This window comes from Trachymyrmex septentrionalis, unplaced genomic scaffold (genome assembly GCF_001594115.1).
Source record: "Trachymyrmex septentrionalis isolate Tsep2-gDNA-1 unplaced genomic scaffold, Tsep1.0 scaffold20, whole genome shotgun sequence".
Taxonomy (NCBI): domain Eukaryota; kingdom Metazoa; phylum Arthropoda; class Insecta; order Hymenoptera; family Formicidae; genus Trachymyrmex; species Trachymyrmex septentrionalis.
In genome coordinates, this window is record NW_017305180.1 from 4,551,813 (window position 1) to 4,567,922 (window position 16,110).

The 16,110-nt window shown below is 31.5% G+C and overlaps 1 protein-coding gene across 2 annotated transcripts in view; it reads left to right on the forward strand.

Annotated features, from left to right (window-relative positions):
- Positions 1 to 16,110, forward strand: part of LOC108747795 (protein kinase C, brain isozyme) — a 66,248-nt gene that overhangs the window by 33,948 nt on the left and 16,190 nt on the right. Inside the window, exons 3-5 of one of the 2 annotated variants that reach the window (XM_018485574.1) lie at positions 3,561 to 3,592; positions 3,684 to 3,766; positions 10,879 to 10,990. In XM_018485574.1, the coding sequence (XP_018341076.1) occupies positions 3,561 to 3,592; positions 3,684 to 3,766; positions 10,879 to 10,990 (227 nt within the window). The remainder of the gene's footprint in view (positions 1 to 3,560; positions 3,593 to 3,683; positions 3,767 to 10,878; positions 10,991 to 16,110) is intronic. The other variant, XM_018485575.1, reaches the window with a different exon arrangement.

A 16,110-nucleotide genomic window follows, 5' to 3' on the forward strand; every position in this document is an offset into this window, starting at 1 on the left:
CTTAATATACTACAATATTCGACGTTGAAATATAGTCACGATGTAATCCGTCCATACATAGAGCTTCAAGCGAGAAATTGAACTTGGAAAGACCAGGTGACTAGCGCGTCTACTTGACACTGTAAATATTTATACGTATAGTGTGTGCCATAGGATCGTGCGTAGCTGTTGCAGAAAATGTGTACGGTACAGATTGTACGAAGTTGTTATTGCGCGATCCGGAATAAACCTATACATTACCTACTTACAAATTTATAATGGTTGTTCAAAAAGCGCGCGATTATAGTGAAATATATGTTATTGTAATAAATATTTAGTAGAATAAAATTCTTGCAATGATTTATTTGAATCCAGCCGAACGAGAATATTTTTGCGCAAATATTATTACAATATCGAAATTGTAATATTTTTTTTTTGATGTATTATAAATAATTTTATCAATAAAAAAAAAAGCTTCACAAAATTCTCTACAGTACATTACTAGCTTTAGCACGAAAAATGTTAAAATCTTTTTAAACATAAAAATGATTTTAAAAAATGATATCTACAAATCATCTCTTTTTACTTGCCAATTTTTTTCAATTACTATTTACTATTCAATTCCAAAATGATTTGTTCTACTATGCCCCGATAGGGGCATTTTATTAAAAATAAATATATATCTATATTGAAATCATGAGATTAAGGAAAAAATGGAATTCCGAATCAACATCGAATCAGGAGAAATCGAGAGGAATGTGAAGTGCTATTAAAATTCCGTTTTCCGTATGATTGGATAAAAACTCTTTTTACAGGAAGTTTGAATCATGATTGATGATTCTCATGAAAGAAATGTGTTTCTTTAGCACCGAGAAATCATGAAACTTAAGGTAGTCTATCTTGAAAAATACAGACAGGGGGGAAGAGAGTGAGAGAGAGTGCGCGCTCTAGAGCAATGAAATCATCATTTTGAGAAGCTAAAGTTTTGCCATGAGTATTAATCGGTGACTGTTATCATCTATAGAGGCTTCGCTTTAACGTAGATTAGGGAATCTATCATATAGGGCGAAGAGAGAGAGAAAGGGGGGGGGGAGACACTCGTGACTTTCTCTAACACTTATCTCTGCTTTATTGTTCGTTCAAACACTTCGACGCACGGTGAATGAGCTATTAAATTTTAGGAGAGCTTAAACTTTTAATAACCGTATTTACGTGAAAGGATGCTTGTGCTAATTAACGAGCCCGATGGTAGCGACAGAAATGAATTACTTACACTACCACGTGATGTGATTATTAATATCGCAAAAGCTCTGAAGTCGATTGAGATATTAAAATAATCGAAGAGTTCAACTGAGAAAAAGTAGAAACTAAAAAAAATTATATAAAATATATACTAAAGTAAAAAGTAATGTTTTATTCTTGTCTCCATGTTTAAAAAATGGAGACGAGAATAAAACATTTTAATATCTTAAAATTAAACACTTCTTTTTTCAATATATACAAAGTATATATATATTAATATATTATACAACAAAATCTTTTTCTTTTCAGATTTATTCAGATTTATCATATGTATGAAACAATAATTTTTCCGGATATATTAAATTTTATTTTTTAATATTGTAAAGTTTCTCTTGTTTTTTCTTCCTTTTATAAGTAACTCTTTTCTCTCAAAATTGACTAAATTTACATTTTAGGGTAAAATTTGTACAATTAATAATAATTATAATGTTCTTTTTATTGTGTTACTAATGATATATTTAAATTTACATCTTTGTAATTTGTGGAAATAATATCTGCGTCAGTTTTATTCTACCTACCGAAAAATGGGAATTACAGAATTGTCACGAAATGCAAATATAATCCGTGACTAATTGATAACCACTCATAATCTTGTTACTGTACACGATGCTATAAGTATCGCGTTATGTATTAGAAACTACATTTAATTCGAGGCACTTGGGTGACGTTAAAATTATTTTGGCAAAGTTGACGATGATCACGCGAACTCTTCCTTGGGACATAAATCGCTCGTGCAATTACTGTTCCACCGAGAATTCGCGAGAGGAAAATTATATTGTATTCTACAGCTGTAATGTGTCAAATTTTGTCTTATAATACTGAATGTAATATCTATTTTAGTTTTTATTAGTACAAATCTGAAAACTCTATAAATATACTTATTTGCTTTATTATATTTAATTGATGTGTTACTTTGATTTATATATACATATATTATATGTTTGAATTAGAATAAAATTTGCGATTTTTGCTGAGCAAAATTGAAAACTGATAGATTCAAAAGGGAAAATATTTCTAAACATTGATTATATGAGTGTATTCAAATATTTACGTGGATACCACTTTTAAGACAAAGTAGCATTTAAGTCGTACGTACCCATTTTGACTTAAGTATGTTTCCCTCTTTTTTGTTAAAATAACATTAGAAAAATGGAAAATAAAGTGTTCCAGTACTTTTATAGGATTATACATTTACTAACATATTGATTGTTTATTGATATTTTTATTGACATTTATAAGAGTACATAAGAACTACTTTTTCAAATAATTGGCCTATCTATTTTTTGTTTATTTATAATTATTTCCACGTTTTGTATTGTAGATGAATTTGAATCCATGGTCTGGAATAACTTGAATAACAAATATAAAAAAAAATGTTACAATGATGTATTGTCAGAGTATACCTCTAGATTAGTCATATAATTGGCTTTACCTTACAAAAAGTTTCCTTTCTTTAATTATTAAACAAAAGTTATGAGAAAAAAATATAGACTAAATATAACATTATAAAATGTAAATACAGAGCTACAATATAATGATCTAAAAAATTAATAACAGAGCTACAATATAATGATCTAAGAAATTAATAACCATCTCTTGCTAGTTAGAAAGCAATTACTCACCCACGAAATGTTACATCACGACCACGCCGTTCTACATTTTGCTTTGCTGAATAATAACAGAATAAACAAACTGAGCAATAAAGTGATGCAATTGTCAGACGAATCGCCTGCACAACTTAAATGCTCTGTTAAATTTACTGTGTAATTAACTACAAACAGCGAATAGGACTATTATATAATATTGAGTACTAAACTGTATAGAGTCCGGTTACCTTCCCACACAGTCGATATGTCCAAAATACAGCATAGGGGTATCCTAAAGATATATTTGAGATATGTGATATCCCTATGATGTATTTTGAACATTTCTGCTGTATGGGACTATGGATTGTATTATAAGGCCCCTATCCTGGGCTATACTATATGCTTTACGTATAATTAACTTGCTTTAATGGATTCTCTTATTATGCGATGATTGATAATGCTAACAATTTCTATATATTTCTAAGATAAATTTTTAAAATTACCGTGACATATTTTAGTTTATCCAATTTATAAGCGGTATCTATAAAACTTTCAGATATTTTTTGTTTACATTTGTAAATATGAATTGTGTGTGTGTGTGTGTGTGTGTGTGTGTTGCCTATGACACATAATTGATTTTTTTTTATTTATGCAAAATATCCATTAACGAGTTTGTCCCGTTTCTTGTTGCAGGGGCTTCGGGAAACAGGGATATCAGTGCCAAGGTAAGAAAGTCAGACAGATCTCATCGGTTTTACTATTTGTCCAAGGTGTCCTTGAAAAGGAAAACTAGGAACCGTTTCGCTTGTGTTTCAGTCTGTAGTTTCGTCGTTCATAAACGATGTCACGAATACGTGACCTTCACATGTCCGGGGGCCGACAAAGGAGCTGACTCGGATGTAAGTACCGATGTTATATTTAATGCCGAATACTCTTTTCTCTTCACATCTTTCTTAACGCGCAGACTATTTTGCCTTTTCTTCTTTTTGTCCTCAGCCAAGGCTTTCTCTTTCACAGCTTTCGATGAGTATGAATTTCTGAATATAGATTTCATATGAAATTTCCTATAAAAATGTAATTCATGTAGTTCAAAGACTTGATAAATGTAAGTTGAATTATATATGAAATTTAAGAACTAATCTAGTATTCTCTCTATAGTAGATAAATCATTTGTTAAATATATATATTTATAAACTATATTTTTACCATAATTTTTTATTTTTCATTTCTTTTATTTTATTAACTTCATATATTTTATGAAAAAATTTTTTCTTTGAGTATTAATACTAAACCATTACCAACAATGCTTGGTTTTTTAAGGCACAGCCGAATTTTCAATTATGAATTTAAAAAAATAATAAACTGCAGGATATTTGTTATTGCCTTTTAAAAAAATTATAGTAATGTTAAGATTATGTGTAGATTATGTGTAAAGACGCCAGAATCCAGTTATTTATTTCGTTGCAAGGACAAATAAAAATCGTATCCTTAAATACTATTACATTTAAATTTATAAAACATAAATAAAATACAATCCGGCTTCTATTGTGATAAAAACTTGTTAAAAAAGTTTCTTAAGTATACAAGAATTTTTTCAGATTTTTATAGTCCGGAACTATAAAAAAATCTGCTGTGATCTCAGTAGACGTCTTTAAGACATTTTATGTCTCGTTTTTTAACATGCGTGTTGTTTGGTACGCATTGAGTTGAAAGAAACGAAAGTTTAAGTAAAGTTTGTTTTTAATAATATCAAACAATCTTTCAGTTATATGTTTCTTCTATTCTCCTGAGTTTTTGAATTTTTGTATCCAATATTAATTTGTCTTCTTACACAAAAGTTGTTTTTTGATTAAGTTTTATATTATATTATTGCACTATAAAACGGTAGTCCGAGGACGAGTCAAAACGTCAGAAGTATAACAGAAGTCTCTTTGTACCAGAAATAGGTCACCGAGAGTAGCTTGAGGGTTGGTCAAACTGGTCAGGAGAGTCAAATAACTGTTTGACATGTCAGCTTTTAAAGCTTCATGCCTCGAGTAAGCACGTAATTCATCATCGCAGCTCTTTGAATATCAAAAAGTTGAGTGTTTCGTAAAAAGGCGGGCACGTTCAAGATACATTAAATATTAATATATCATTTTAATAAAGGGAAGCCACTAAAAATTCTTGGTTTGGTTATAGATGATATATTTTCTGTGTAAAACGTCGCAGATTAAATATTGACTTTTGTAAATGATAGAAAATCAAATTCGCATAACAATGTTGCTTTAAAACTGATACCTTAACCTTTATAAAATATTATAATCTAACAACAAATGTGCGACAAAGTTATTTATGATGTTGAAAACTTGTGATTGATAAAATTATTAATTCTCCTTGAGATTGAGATTTTGAAACTTTTTATAACAGAATTATGATAAAATAATAAAGTAATGTAATTATTAATTATAATGTAATTATGTTATTATAACATAATTCATGTTGTGAAAAAAATAGAAATGATAATTCATCGCTAAAAGAGTTACTATTTATAAAAAGAATAGCGAATGATAAAACTGAATTTTTTTCTTTATGTATATATTCTTTTTGTTCTCTCATTGTCCATTATTTTCTTAATTTTTGACTCTATTTACAATCATAATTTTTACTAAAAAAAAGTTATTAATTGTAAAAAGTTAAAGTTGACGGAATACTCGAATTCCTTCTATACCTATATATTATAACCCTTGAACTACATTCGAGCGACAGTAATAAAATAAAAAAAAAAAAAGAAGGAATGCGCGCGCGAGTACATGACGGTGGAATTTTCATTACATTAGTTTGAACCGCAAAAGAGAGTCAAGTTCCGCGTGTGAACGTGGGAGAATGAGGTACGTGACGGCGTTTCACAAGCGTGGCGTTCAACTGAGTGTGCGCTAATTGGCTGCTGCACAGCCGCTAAACACGTGTGAAACTGTCTCATCCTCGTAAGGTGCTAAAGGGTTGGGGAAGGGTGGCAGTACATATAATCAATATCGAGGTCATTTTCGAAGGCTGCGATAAATCGCACGCCGTCACCTTGTAAATGGATAATAATAACGTATACGTAGCGCGCGTCAGTAATTCGTTCAGTCAATCTGCCCATAAGAAGGTAGCCTTTATTAATCTGACGTGCATTAGAAGAAGCGAACTAATTAGGTTACAAAATCACTAGAGTACAGTCTTTTGAAAATTGCAACGTTGCAGACATTCGCAGCGTCATTTGCAAGGAAAATTTGCCCTGTTAGATAGTACACTTGTTAAAATTATAAATGTACAAAAAGATCCTCGAAAATTATGATAATTAGTAGGTACATAATTAACAATTGCATAAAAATATAAATATTGAGATACAATATTTATATTTTGATATATAGATGAGAATAGGAAAATAAAAAAAAAAGGTTATGAATTTAACAATAAGATATATTTTTAATTAGGTGTATTTGCTGTAGGTTTTAAATACATTTCTTTCTTTGTGACTTTTTATTCATTTTTGTTTACTATGTTTGAATTAAGTTGCTAGTATCTATTAATAAATATTTCAGCATCTTTATTTGTTAATTAAAAAAACAATTAGTTTATTACAACTTTTGTGCTGGTATAAAAATTTCAGTATTAAGGGGATAAAAATATCAAGATAAGGGTATTATACATGGCACCGTTCGGTAAGCTATCTTCGAGTTTCTTTACTGCCGAGATACGGAAAGCAATGTTTCTGTAAGAACATAGAAATTTATCGCACTGGATAGCCGTAGTATCCTTTTCATCTCTTGGCTAGTAAAACTTAGCGTTGTTTAAAGAAACAATGGATTAACGAGATTAGAACACTAAGAGATAAGAGGAATGAAGTAAGAGGATCCTTGGCTAGAGTAAAAAGAAAGAAAGGGTAGAAACCATACCCGGGGGCTAAAAGCTTCTTTTCTCATATTTGTCTCGCACCGTGCTCACTGCCTATTGGCCTAAGCCACCGCGTCCTTTTGCGCTTCATTTAATCACGCTTGTAAGCTGCGTAACGATTATCAAAACAAATGTATACAAGCGAACAATACATCGGGTAACATTGTTCCCGATGTATTCGTCTGGGAGGGCAAAACGTTTCCGGCTCGAAACAATTTCCCCTCGTAAAAACAGAGTTGCATCTTCTTCACACCATTCAATCACTGAGGGAACAGTAAAAAAGTATAAAACTTTCCCTGATAGTAAAATATATACCTTTCTTCTTTGATCGAATAAATAATCGAAAAAATGAGTAACGTGGGATATACGTTGCATCCTCAGAAGTTTAACCTCAACCCCTATAGTTATTTTAGCTCTACGACGCCAAAGTTTAATCGAGAACATTAATATTAGAAAAAAGTAAAGTTTAAATTGTTTGTTAACACAGGGTTAAATACATCCCACGTTTCTCCCCTACAGTTAAGAACGTCGACCTAAGGATGATGTGAGAGGATGTTCTGGACGTTGTCATTTACTTTAGACAATTATGAAACTTTTAAAGGTGATATCAAAGAAGATTTTAATATTCGAGTCGTAAACGTTTTCCCTTCGTCGCGTTAGGAAAAAGTTTTACTTATCTTTGGGTGTTTCCAATGAACTAATCGAGAGTTCCCGCTATTTCCTTTTGATCCTGGGCGCTGACTTCTTGTCCTTCCTTCTATGCTTCTGCGCTTCAAAGGTAATCCTTTCCACGTCTATTGATCCGCGCGAATATCGGCGATCGTGGATTTCCCCATATAAGGCGCATAATGCATTTTCATTGTTGGACACAGGCTGCAACAAAGGAGAAAAGCGCGCGCATGTGAGCGAGGATAGCTTCTTTTTCTTTATTCTTTCTGTATAAGTCGCGCAGTTAACGTAGGAATAAAATCTGTGAAGTGTTCCTACAATATATATATGTGTGTGTATAATAACATATATTATCAGCTTTATTGAATGATAATAGTGCACTAACGTTTCACGATATGTCATATTACTTTGTGAATCTATTGCAATGCACACATTTGAATCGAACTTTTATAAAACCGAATCTTCATTTAAGAGAAAGAGATTTTAGTTCTTTATGAGTTATTTTTACATAACTATAGATAGTTATTAATTTTTTAATAATGCTTGGATGAGGCAATTTCGAAAATTTGTCAATATCGAAAATATTGATATTTAGTATATTATTATATAATACAATAAAAATATCTCGTGCAATATTGACATTAAACTATTTATAATGTTCATTTATTTTAATTAGGAAATAAAAGTCTGAGCTAAGTATTATCTAGAGTTTAAATAATTCAGTGCGAATTTTATATAACATTTTGTAAATCCAATTCTGCAAACTGCGCACGGAAATTTATTTACAATTGTGTATCAAGACTGAATATCGATTTCAGCGCATAGTTTGCAGGATTGGATATATGTATAAAATTTACATTAAATTAAGCACTAAGCTCAGACGTATAAAGCTTTTATTTTTCAATTGAGTATTTACGTTACGGTGTTAAAGACACTTTGTTTAATATTGTTTATTTATTGAACGTGAATTATTTTTTCATTACGATTGTATGAAGAATATATTAAAATTATATAGGAAATAGATATTTATCAATTATATTCACGACGTTATAATTTGTTTCTTGATCTGCTTATTATTTTTGTTAAAATTGAAAATAAGAATAGATGATATATATATATATGTGATGAAGCCCAGATTTTATTTAAGAAAACGACACCTCTTTATCAGTAAGTGATTATATTGCACACATAACTGTCAGGGTGATTTAACATTTCTCAGCCTCCACTCTGCGTTTCTGTCGAGAAACGGTGACAGTACTTTCCATTTGATAATGCTTCGACTGGACAGCCTTGTAATTTCTAATAGCAAGGTGGTTGCTAATAATGAACTACCGAGGAACGGACTAATCGAATTTGCGCCTCGACCGGCGAAACTTCTCGCCTGGCGAAGCGGAAGCACCCGTTTCCGCGGTGGCCAGAAGCATCGGAAGGCTTAATGCACTGGTTGCATGCCGGATTTACGACAACCGCCAAACCCCACGAAACTTCCTGCGAGTTTGTTTCGATTTCCGCTATCCTATCCTCGAACATTATTTAGGAAACAACCGGCAGTAGCCGACTTCGGGAAATTATGAGAAACGCTGGTTATAGGCTGTTGTTTAATCAGAACACTGTTATTTAATCCTGTTTGGTTTTAAGACTGCGCCGTTGCGTAATTTTGTATTGCAGCTTCGAGAAACACTGTCGATAATTTAAATCATTGTCAGCCTCGAACATGATATTTGATCGTTAACATAACTACAATAACTAACTAATACTAACGGGAAGTCAAAGAAACATGCTCGATCGCCAAGCTTTGAAGAGCTTACAGATCTTTCTAAAGTAGTACTTTATTTTCAAGCAAGACTAAACTGGATTAGAAAACTTCTTTTTATAAGAAAATGTTTAAAGCTTGAGCAAGTTTAATGAACTTTGAAAGACTAATCTTTTCAATTTGAAGAACGATGCTTTGTTTTATTAAAGTTTGTTTTAACGTAGTTACAACACTTAATCTTTCGATTTTAGAGAACATTTCTTATTTTAATCTGCTTAAACATTTAAGTATACAGTAACAATAACTGCGTAAGCACTACTTAAAGGACGGCATTTCACGTGAAAATCAACTATCAGTAGTCTTTCAAATAAAATTTCGAAATATATTTTTTTATTTATTATAAAAATATATGTATTTATTTATTAAGTGAAAAATGGACTAGCAAGAAGAATCCTATATTTTTTTCGGTCGAAGCGAATTTTGATGTTAATGTTCATATGTACATTTTTTAATACATTTTTCAGTTTTATAAACAGTATAAACTGCGCACCGATTCGATTTAAAATGTTATCATAAAATGAGGTTTAAATAATATCATAAATTATTGATTAATCCAATATGCATAATGCAAAACATTTTGAAACGCTTAAAAAATTTATTATGAAAAATGTATTTGAAAATTTACATATGAATATTATTAAGCACGAAGAGAGAGAGAGAGAGAGAGAGAGAGAGAGAGAGATTCGCTTCGATTAAATATAAGATTCTTTCTCTTATATATTTTTCTGTTTCATTTTTGATGTTGATTGGAATAATATAAAAATAAATTATAAAAAAATTACCATTTGAAAAAATTTCACAAAAAAATTGGATTGTAAAATTTAAATTTTTATATGTTGACTATTATTTCTTATGTAATATGCTAATGAAATTTGAATAAAAAGATTAAATTTTTTTTGCAATTGTAAGGTTTTTTAAAAAACGAGTTTTTTCCGGTATGTTTACATTTAACGCAAAATAACTTCTAAATAATAAGAAATATATATAAGAAGATTTAAATAAAATAAAGAGAATTGAGTAACTATTTTACTATTAGGAAATTTTTTTAACACTTTCAGATCATAAAATTAAAAAATATATTATTAGTGGTAAATATATATGTATATAACTTATTTAAAACACTTCTTGATTTTAGGCTTTCCAGGACTTAATGCCAAAATCTGTAGCTTGACAATCAAATGTTAAAAACCAGACATTGAACAAAATAACTGATAAACGAGTGATGAAAATCTATCACATTTATTAAAAACTTTTAAAATATATTCTAAGTTCTCCAGATTCGAAAGATAGATAAACATTAATGTTCTTTTCAGTAATTAGACTGAGTTCAATCTCGCTTGAAATGATTAGCCTATAATAGAGTTAGTGAACTGATTTCAGTGAGAAATTTTTTATTCGATAAGTTTTAAATTTCACTAGATCAGTTGGTAATTGTTTGACCTTAAACGTATCGCATTATGCTTAACTGAACTGGGAAATTCAGCGATCTGGCCGATTTATTCCTACCGTTATCATTACGTCACCACAATCACAATTCCCTTCCTTCTCGTCATCATCATTAAGCCCAAAAGTCTACGTGTGTGTGCACGGTGTAATGGTGTAATAACGCAGGACACGCGGACGAAGCACCAATTCAAGCAACACACCTACAACAGCCCCACCTTCTGTGACCACTGCGGTAGTCTTCTCTATGGTGTCATCCACCAGGGCATGAAGTGCCAAGGTATCATATGATGAACGAAAAAGAAAATGAAATCAATGAAAACGCACATCTCAGACTCAAACACGCAATCCACACACTCAGAGATATATTTTTTTTTTCAGAAACAGTTATGAAACAGTAATGAAGATGACACGTGCACACTATATAAAACATACACACACACATACACACACACACACATACAGCTATACAATGTACAGTACACTAGTTACCACATTTTTCTTTTTCTTTCTGTTTTCTTGGCCCAGCGTGGTGTTGCTTTGTCTTCGTATTGTATTCCTGTATAGTATTTCTTGGTCTATCTCTTGCTCTCTCTCTCCTTTTGTAAATAATACTCGCTGTAAATATTTCTGCGCCGTATCTTCATCACAGGTGGATGCTAGAAATCCGATTAATCGCGTTAACAACGATCGCAGATGAACGTCGCAGCGGACAATTGCCCTGCCTGTTCGCTCGCGTTCCGACGTATCTGCTAATGCGATTAGCGGCGCTTTTAATTATGTACACGGTACATCCTTCGACGTGGATTTTGCACTGATATTGTATAGTCTGTTAGGTGGCTTTTGTGCGCATTAACTGCGTCTCTCTGTCAGCAGGAGACGATTCACATGTGGCTCTGTGTGTGTGTGTGTGTGTGTGTGTGTGTGTGTGTGTGTATGCGCGCATGTGACGTGTTACATCTAAACTTGCATAAGAATTATGCGCTGTGAAAGAGATATTATTCTATCACAGTGAACTGCCTTGCACGGCAAGAAAAGGCAAGGAGAAAAGGAGAGAGAATATAATTATACATAAGTAAAATCCGGTGACTGATTAAAGGAAGGTCACATTGAAGGAAAATGTGATTAGATCTCACGTTTCTAATGTCTCTCTCGTTCTCTCCTTGTTCTTCATTAGGGAGTGCACCTTATCCAATTTTTACATATTTTCCTTTTGTTGCTTTCCTCGAATCAAAGTGCATATAAAATGACCCTTTGTGCTTAATATCTCCTATAGTTTAATATTCGGCTCACTTATTACGAGATGTATATATCCACATCTGTGCTCGGCTCGGGAAGTTAGTGCTTCAAAAGGATGCTTTTTGTCGATAATGAACTTATCTTTGAATATTTGGGCCGATACATCAGGCATATTCTGGACGACATGAAAGGAAAGGGAAAAAAAGGAAAAAGAGAGTTCGCTTTGATAATTAGTACGCGAGCCGAGCTACGTCGAAAGCGCATTTAGTCATCGATGTCGAGCGCGAGTTATATTTTTCTTTCTATGGAATTTCCCCTTCCATCGAAATTGTGTAGATAATCCTTGTACAGTTATAGTGTAAAAAAAAAAATATTATTCAACAGGGCTATCAGTTCACCGATATGCTGACCAAATTTGCATCTATTGAATAATATCTGTGCAATCGTTTTTGTTTATTTATGATCTGTATAAGTGTGTGTGTGTGTTGTTGCGCGCGTGTGTACGTGTGCATGATGGATGATAAAACTCTATATATGCCTAAGAAAAAAGATAGAAGCTAGAAGTCAAGTTTATGAATATTTTAACATGTTAGACCGGTATAAAAAATATTTATAAAAGAAATTAGTAAAGTTATTCCAAAAACACAGTATTTAAATAATTACATAAATATTATCGAAAACGATATTGAAAAGATTTTAAAATTTTTAGCTATATATTTATGAAGCGTTCTTCTCTCTGCTTTTCTTTCTCGTGGTGTTCTTAGGCGTATGTAGATTGATGATCTTCTTACCATTCTGTGTCTTTTTCACTGTCACGAGTTTCTGCCGTTGCACCGTAACTGCACAAAAGTCGTGCACTTTTCTTGATGTGATTTTCGCTGTATCTTCTCGATGTGATTCTTCAGTGTATTTCCACAAGTCGTCATTCTTCGTTTATCTGACGTCATTCTTCGTTTATCTCTTTTTTTTCTTTCTCATTCTTTGTGTGTTTGCCCTAAAACAATATGATATTTTTCGCGTGTTTCACAATTTATTCACGTTTGAAACTCTTTATTTCCTTGATAGTTCACGATATTCTTGTGTGCCTTCTTAATGCGTGTGTCTTAATTTGACCCAGTGAATTATCGATTTCTCAATATTACTTACGATTTATCGACAATTTAATTTCTGACTCGGTCGTTGCTCGGTCATGATATTTTGAATTACTTATTTATAACTGAAGTTCGCGGCTACGATTTTTCAGACCCAACTATTCTCTCAAAAGAATTTCGTAAGTATGAAACAACCATTTGCGAATTTAATTTAGCGTTCATCTGTAAAAAATTTTATGATGTTTTTTCTTCGCATTAAGAAAAATTGATGTAGTAAAATTTTTTATAATTTTAACTTATAATGAGAATCAGCTAATACCTTGATCGAGAAATTCTTTGTTTTATTACCCTTTTATTCATTCTATCAAAGATTTAAAAGCAAAGTTTATCTAAGTGAAGGAATTATATTGTCATTTTCAGTAAGTTTTCACTTTTAAGTTGGAAAATAGCTGTTTATTATTACAAAATTGCGATTTTCTTAATTGAATTTATAATTTCAAAATTAAATGCATATACATATACATAATTTAAAATGATTACATGATACATAATTAAAATGATGAACGATATAACATACGTATAAAAATATACAATCTTGATCCGTAATATAACATCCTTAATTTATTGCATTTTCTTAAGAAACTTCTAATGCTTGCAACGCAATAATGAATAAATAATTATCATACAGAGAGGTGCTTATAAAATCAAAAATAAAACTTGAAATCTGTATTTTAAGAAACTTTAATATTAATTGAGTAGAATTATTAATTTTCTGATGGCGGATGACAAAGTGAGGACCTGCAAAATTGATGTAGAAAATCTAGTTTCCGGAGTGAAGCAGTTGACATAGTTTAATAAAAAGTGTGTGAAAGTTTAAAGTTTTCTCTTTAAAGCAAAATACACTTTTGCGGAACTCGAAACGATAATTTTTTCGCTGAGTTATGGTATCTCAATCCGAAAAAAGATACAGCCTTAGCCATAAGTATGTATTGTAAAGCATTTTCAATATTTTGCATTTTCTTAGAAATAAAATCTGTAAAAAAAAAAAATAATCAAATGCTTGAAATGTTATACAAATAAATATTAATTTTTAATAAAACTAATTTTTAATTTATTTTTGAGATATAAAACGTTTATATCAATTTGTGGAGGTGCTTTATGTACTTTTGACCGAGACTACGTAGATTGAACATTTCCATTGTATGCGAATGAATGGATAAAGAGCATAATAGATACCTTATATAGCTAGCTTTTCCTTCATAGATTATCTCATGTGATTCGCTTTTATGCTCCTCGAGCACGTTTATCATTTCTTCGTTGTGTTGAGCAAAGCCATCGCGTTTTGCTAATCTTTTCACGGCGATCAGCGGCACGCGAACCGCAATTTTGCACTTTGTCGATGCAGCGATAAAACCAGTACGGATTAATTCACCCCTTACAAGGGGTGAGCTTAAAGGAGCATCTTTTGCGATGGTGATTGTCCGATTAGCAGAAGGATGATGATTTGCGCATTCAGTTGTTCAAGCAGCGGTTTAACAATTTATTGTGTAGAAATGAGACCAAAAAGGAAATGAGTACAGAAAAAGAGGAACTGGTACAATTTCAGGATATATATGGCACATTGTACCGTCTAATTTCTTCATTTCTAGCTACTAGGTATCTTCGTTCTTAAAATTTGCTACATTCCGTTCGTATTGTCGTTTTTATTGTCGTCGACGAAGGAAAGATGATTCTCTATAAATTTTTTAAGTATACTCACATTCTATATTTTGTGGTCGGAGGTTCTATTTCAGATTGCTGAAAATGCTGCGATTGGACTCTTTATAATAATTTCTGTTGTGAAAATCTTGATATTGTTCAGCGTTGTCAGTCTCTGTTTCAGTTTCAAATAATTTTTATTATATTAGGAAACTGACATTCAATATACATGCAAGTATATTTTTATGTTTCTGCGTAAAGAATGCATCTTAAAGGACAATGGATGGATAATGACGTCTATCGTATTTTTATCACAGACCAGCACAATAAATTATCTATAAATAAATATAAATATAGAAAAATAAGTTTATGTAAACATGAACATAGAAAAATATTTGTGTAAGCATTAAAATAATATTTATAAAAGATAGATGTAAAACAATATCATGAAGATAGATTGACGTTGTATATTATACAAAATTATATTTGCCAGATTTGAAAAAACATTCATACAATTTCAAATAAAAAAGATCATTTAGGAGCGTAAAATTTCTTAATGCAGTTATAAAGCAGTTATAATATACACTACTTATAATCGCTTATAATCTAGTTTTGAGGATAATTTTTTGACACTATAAAGAACGTACTATGTATTTTATCTTTATATATTTAGTTACGCTTTTATTTCACACGATTTTAATGTTCTATTTAAGCCTTTGGCCTTATCATATTGTGTGATGAAAATATAGTTCGAGATTCCAAGAAACTTTTTTTTCTGACAATTTCTTTTTCGAATTGGATTATAATCAGAAGCAAGCAGAGAGAGAGACAGTGAAGCTCTAACGAAGGTACCCAGGTGTACTTAGGCGATATTCGCAGATGCATTCGTAAGGCCGTGTGACAAAGGTCTCGTCTTTTTACGGGAAATGTCGGTAAAGGATTTTCTCAAAAGACGAGCTAGCACCCGGGACGTCAAGAAGAGAGAAAGGCAGGAGCAAAAGACTGGCGTGGAAATTAATTAAACGATTGAGTCTACGGCCCGGAAGAAAAGGCTGGAAAACGGAAGCGAGAGGCCTGACGTTGCACAAAGGTCTTTTGTGCATCGCTAAAAAGAGAAGACTGGTTTCTTCAAAGAAGCCTTCATACAATGCTATTGAATTAAATTTCATCAATACTAGTTTGAAAAATTCAGTAGCTTGTATTTATAAGATTTTGTATATCTTGAATAATAGATTTTTATTTGTGTTCTTTCTACATCGTGAAAGAGAACATGGGAAAATGTATTGCTTGATGTGTAACTTGAGAGTAAAATATAATAATTTCTATTTATCTTTTTACGCAAAATAAAAGAAGAAGCGGGATATATATATAT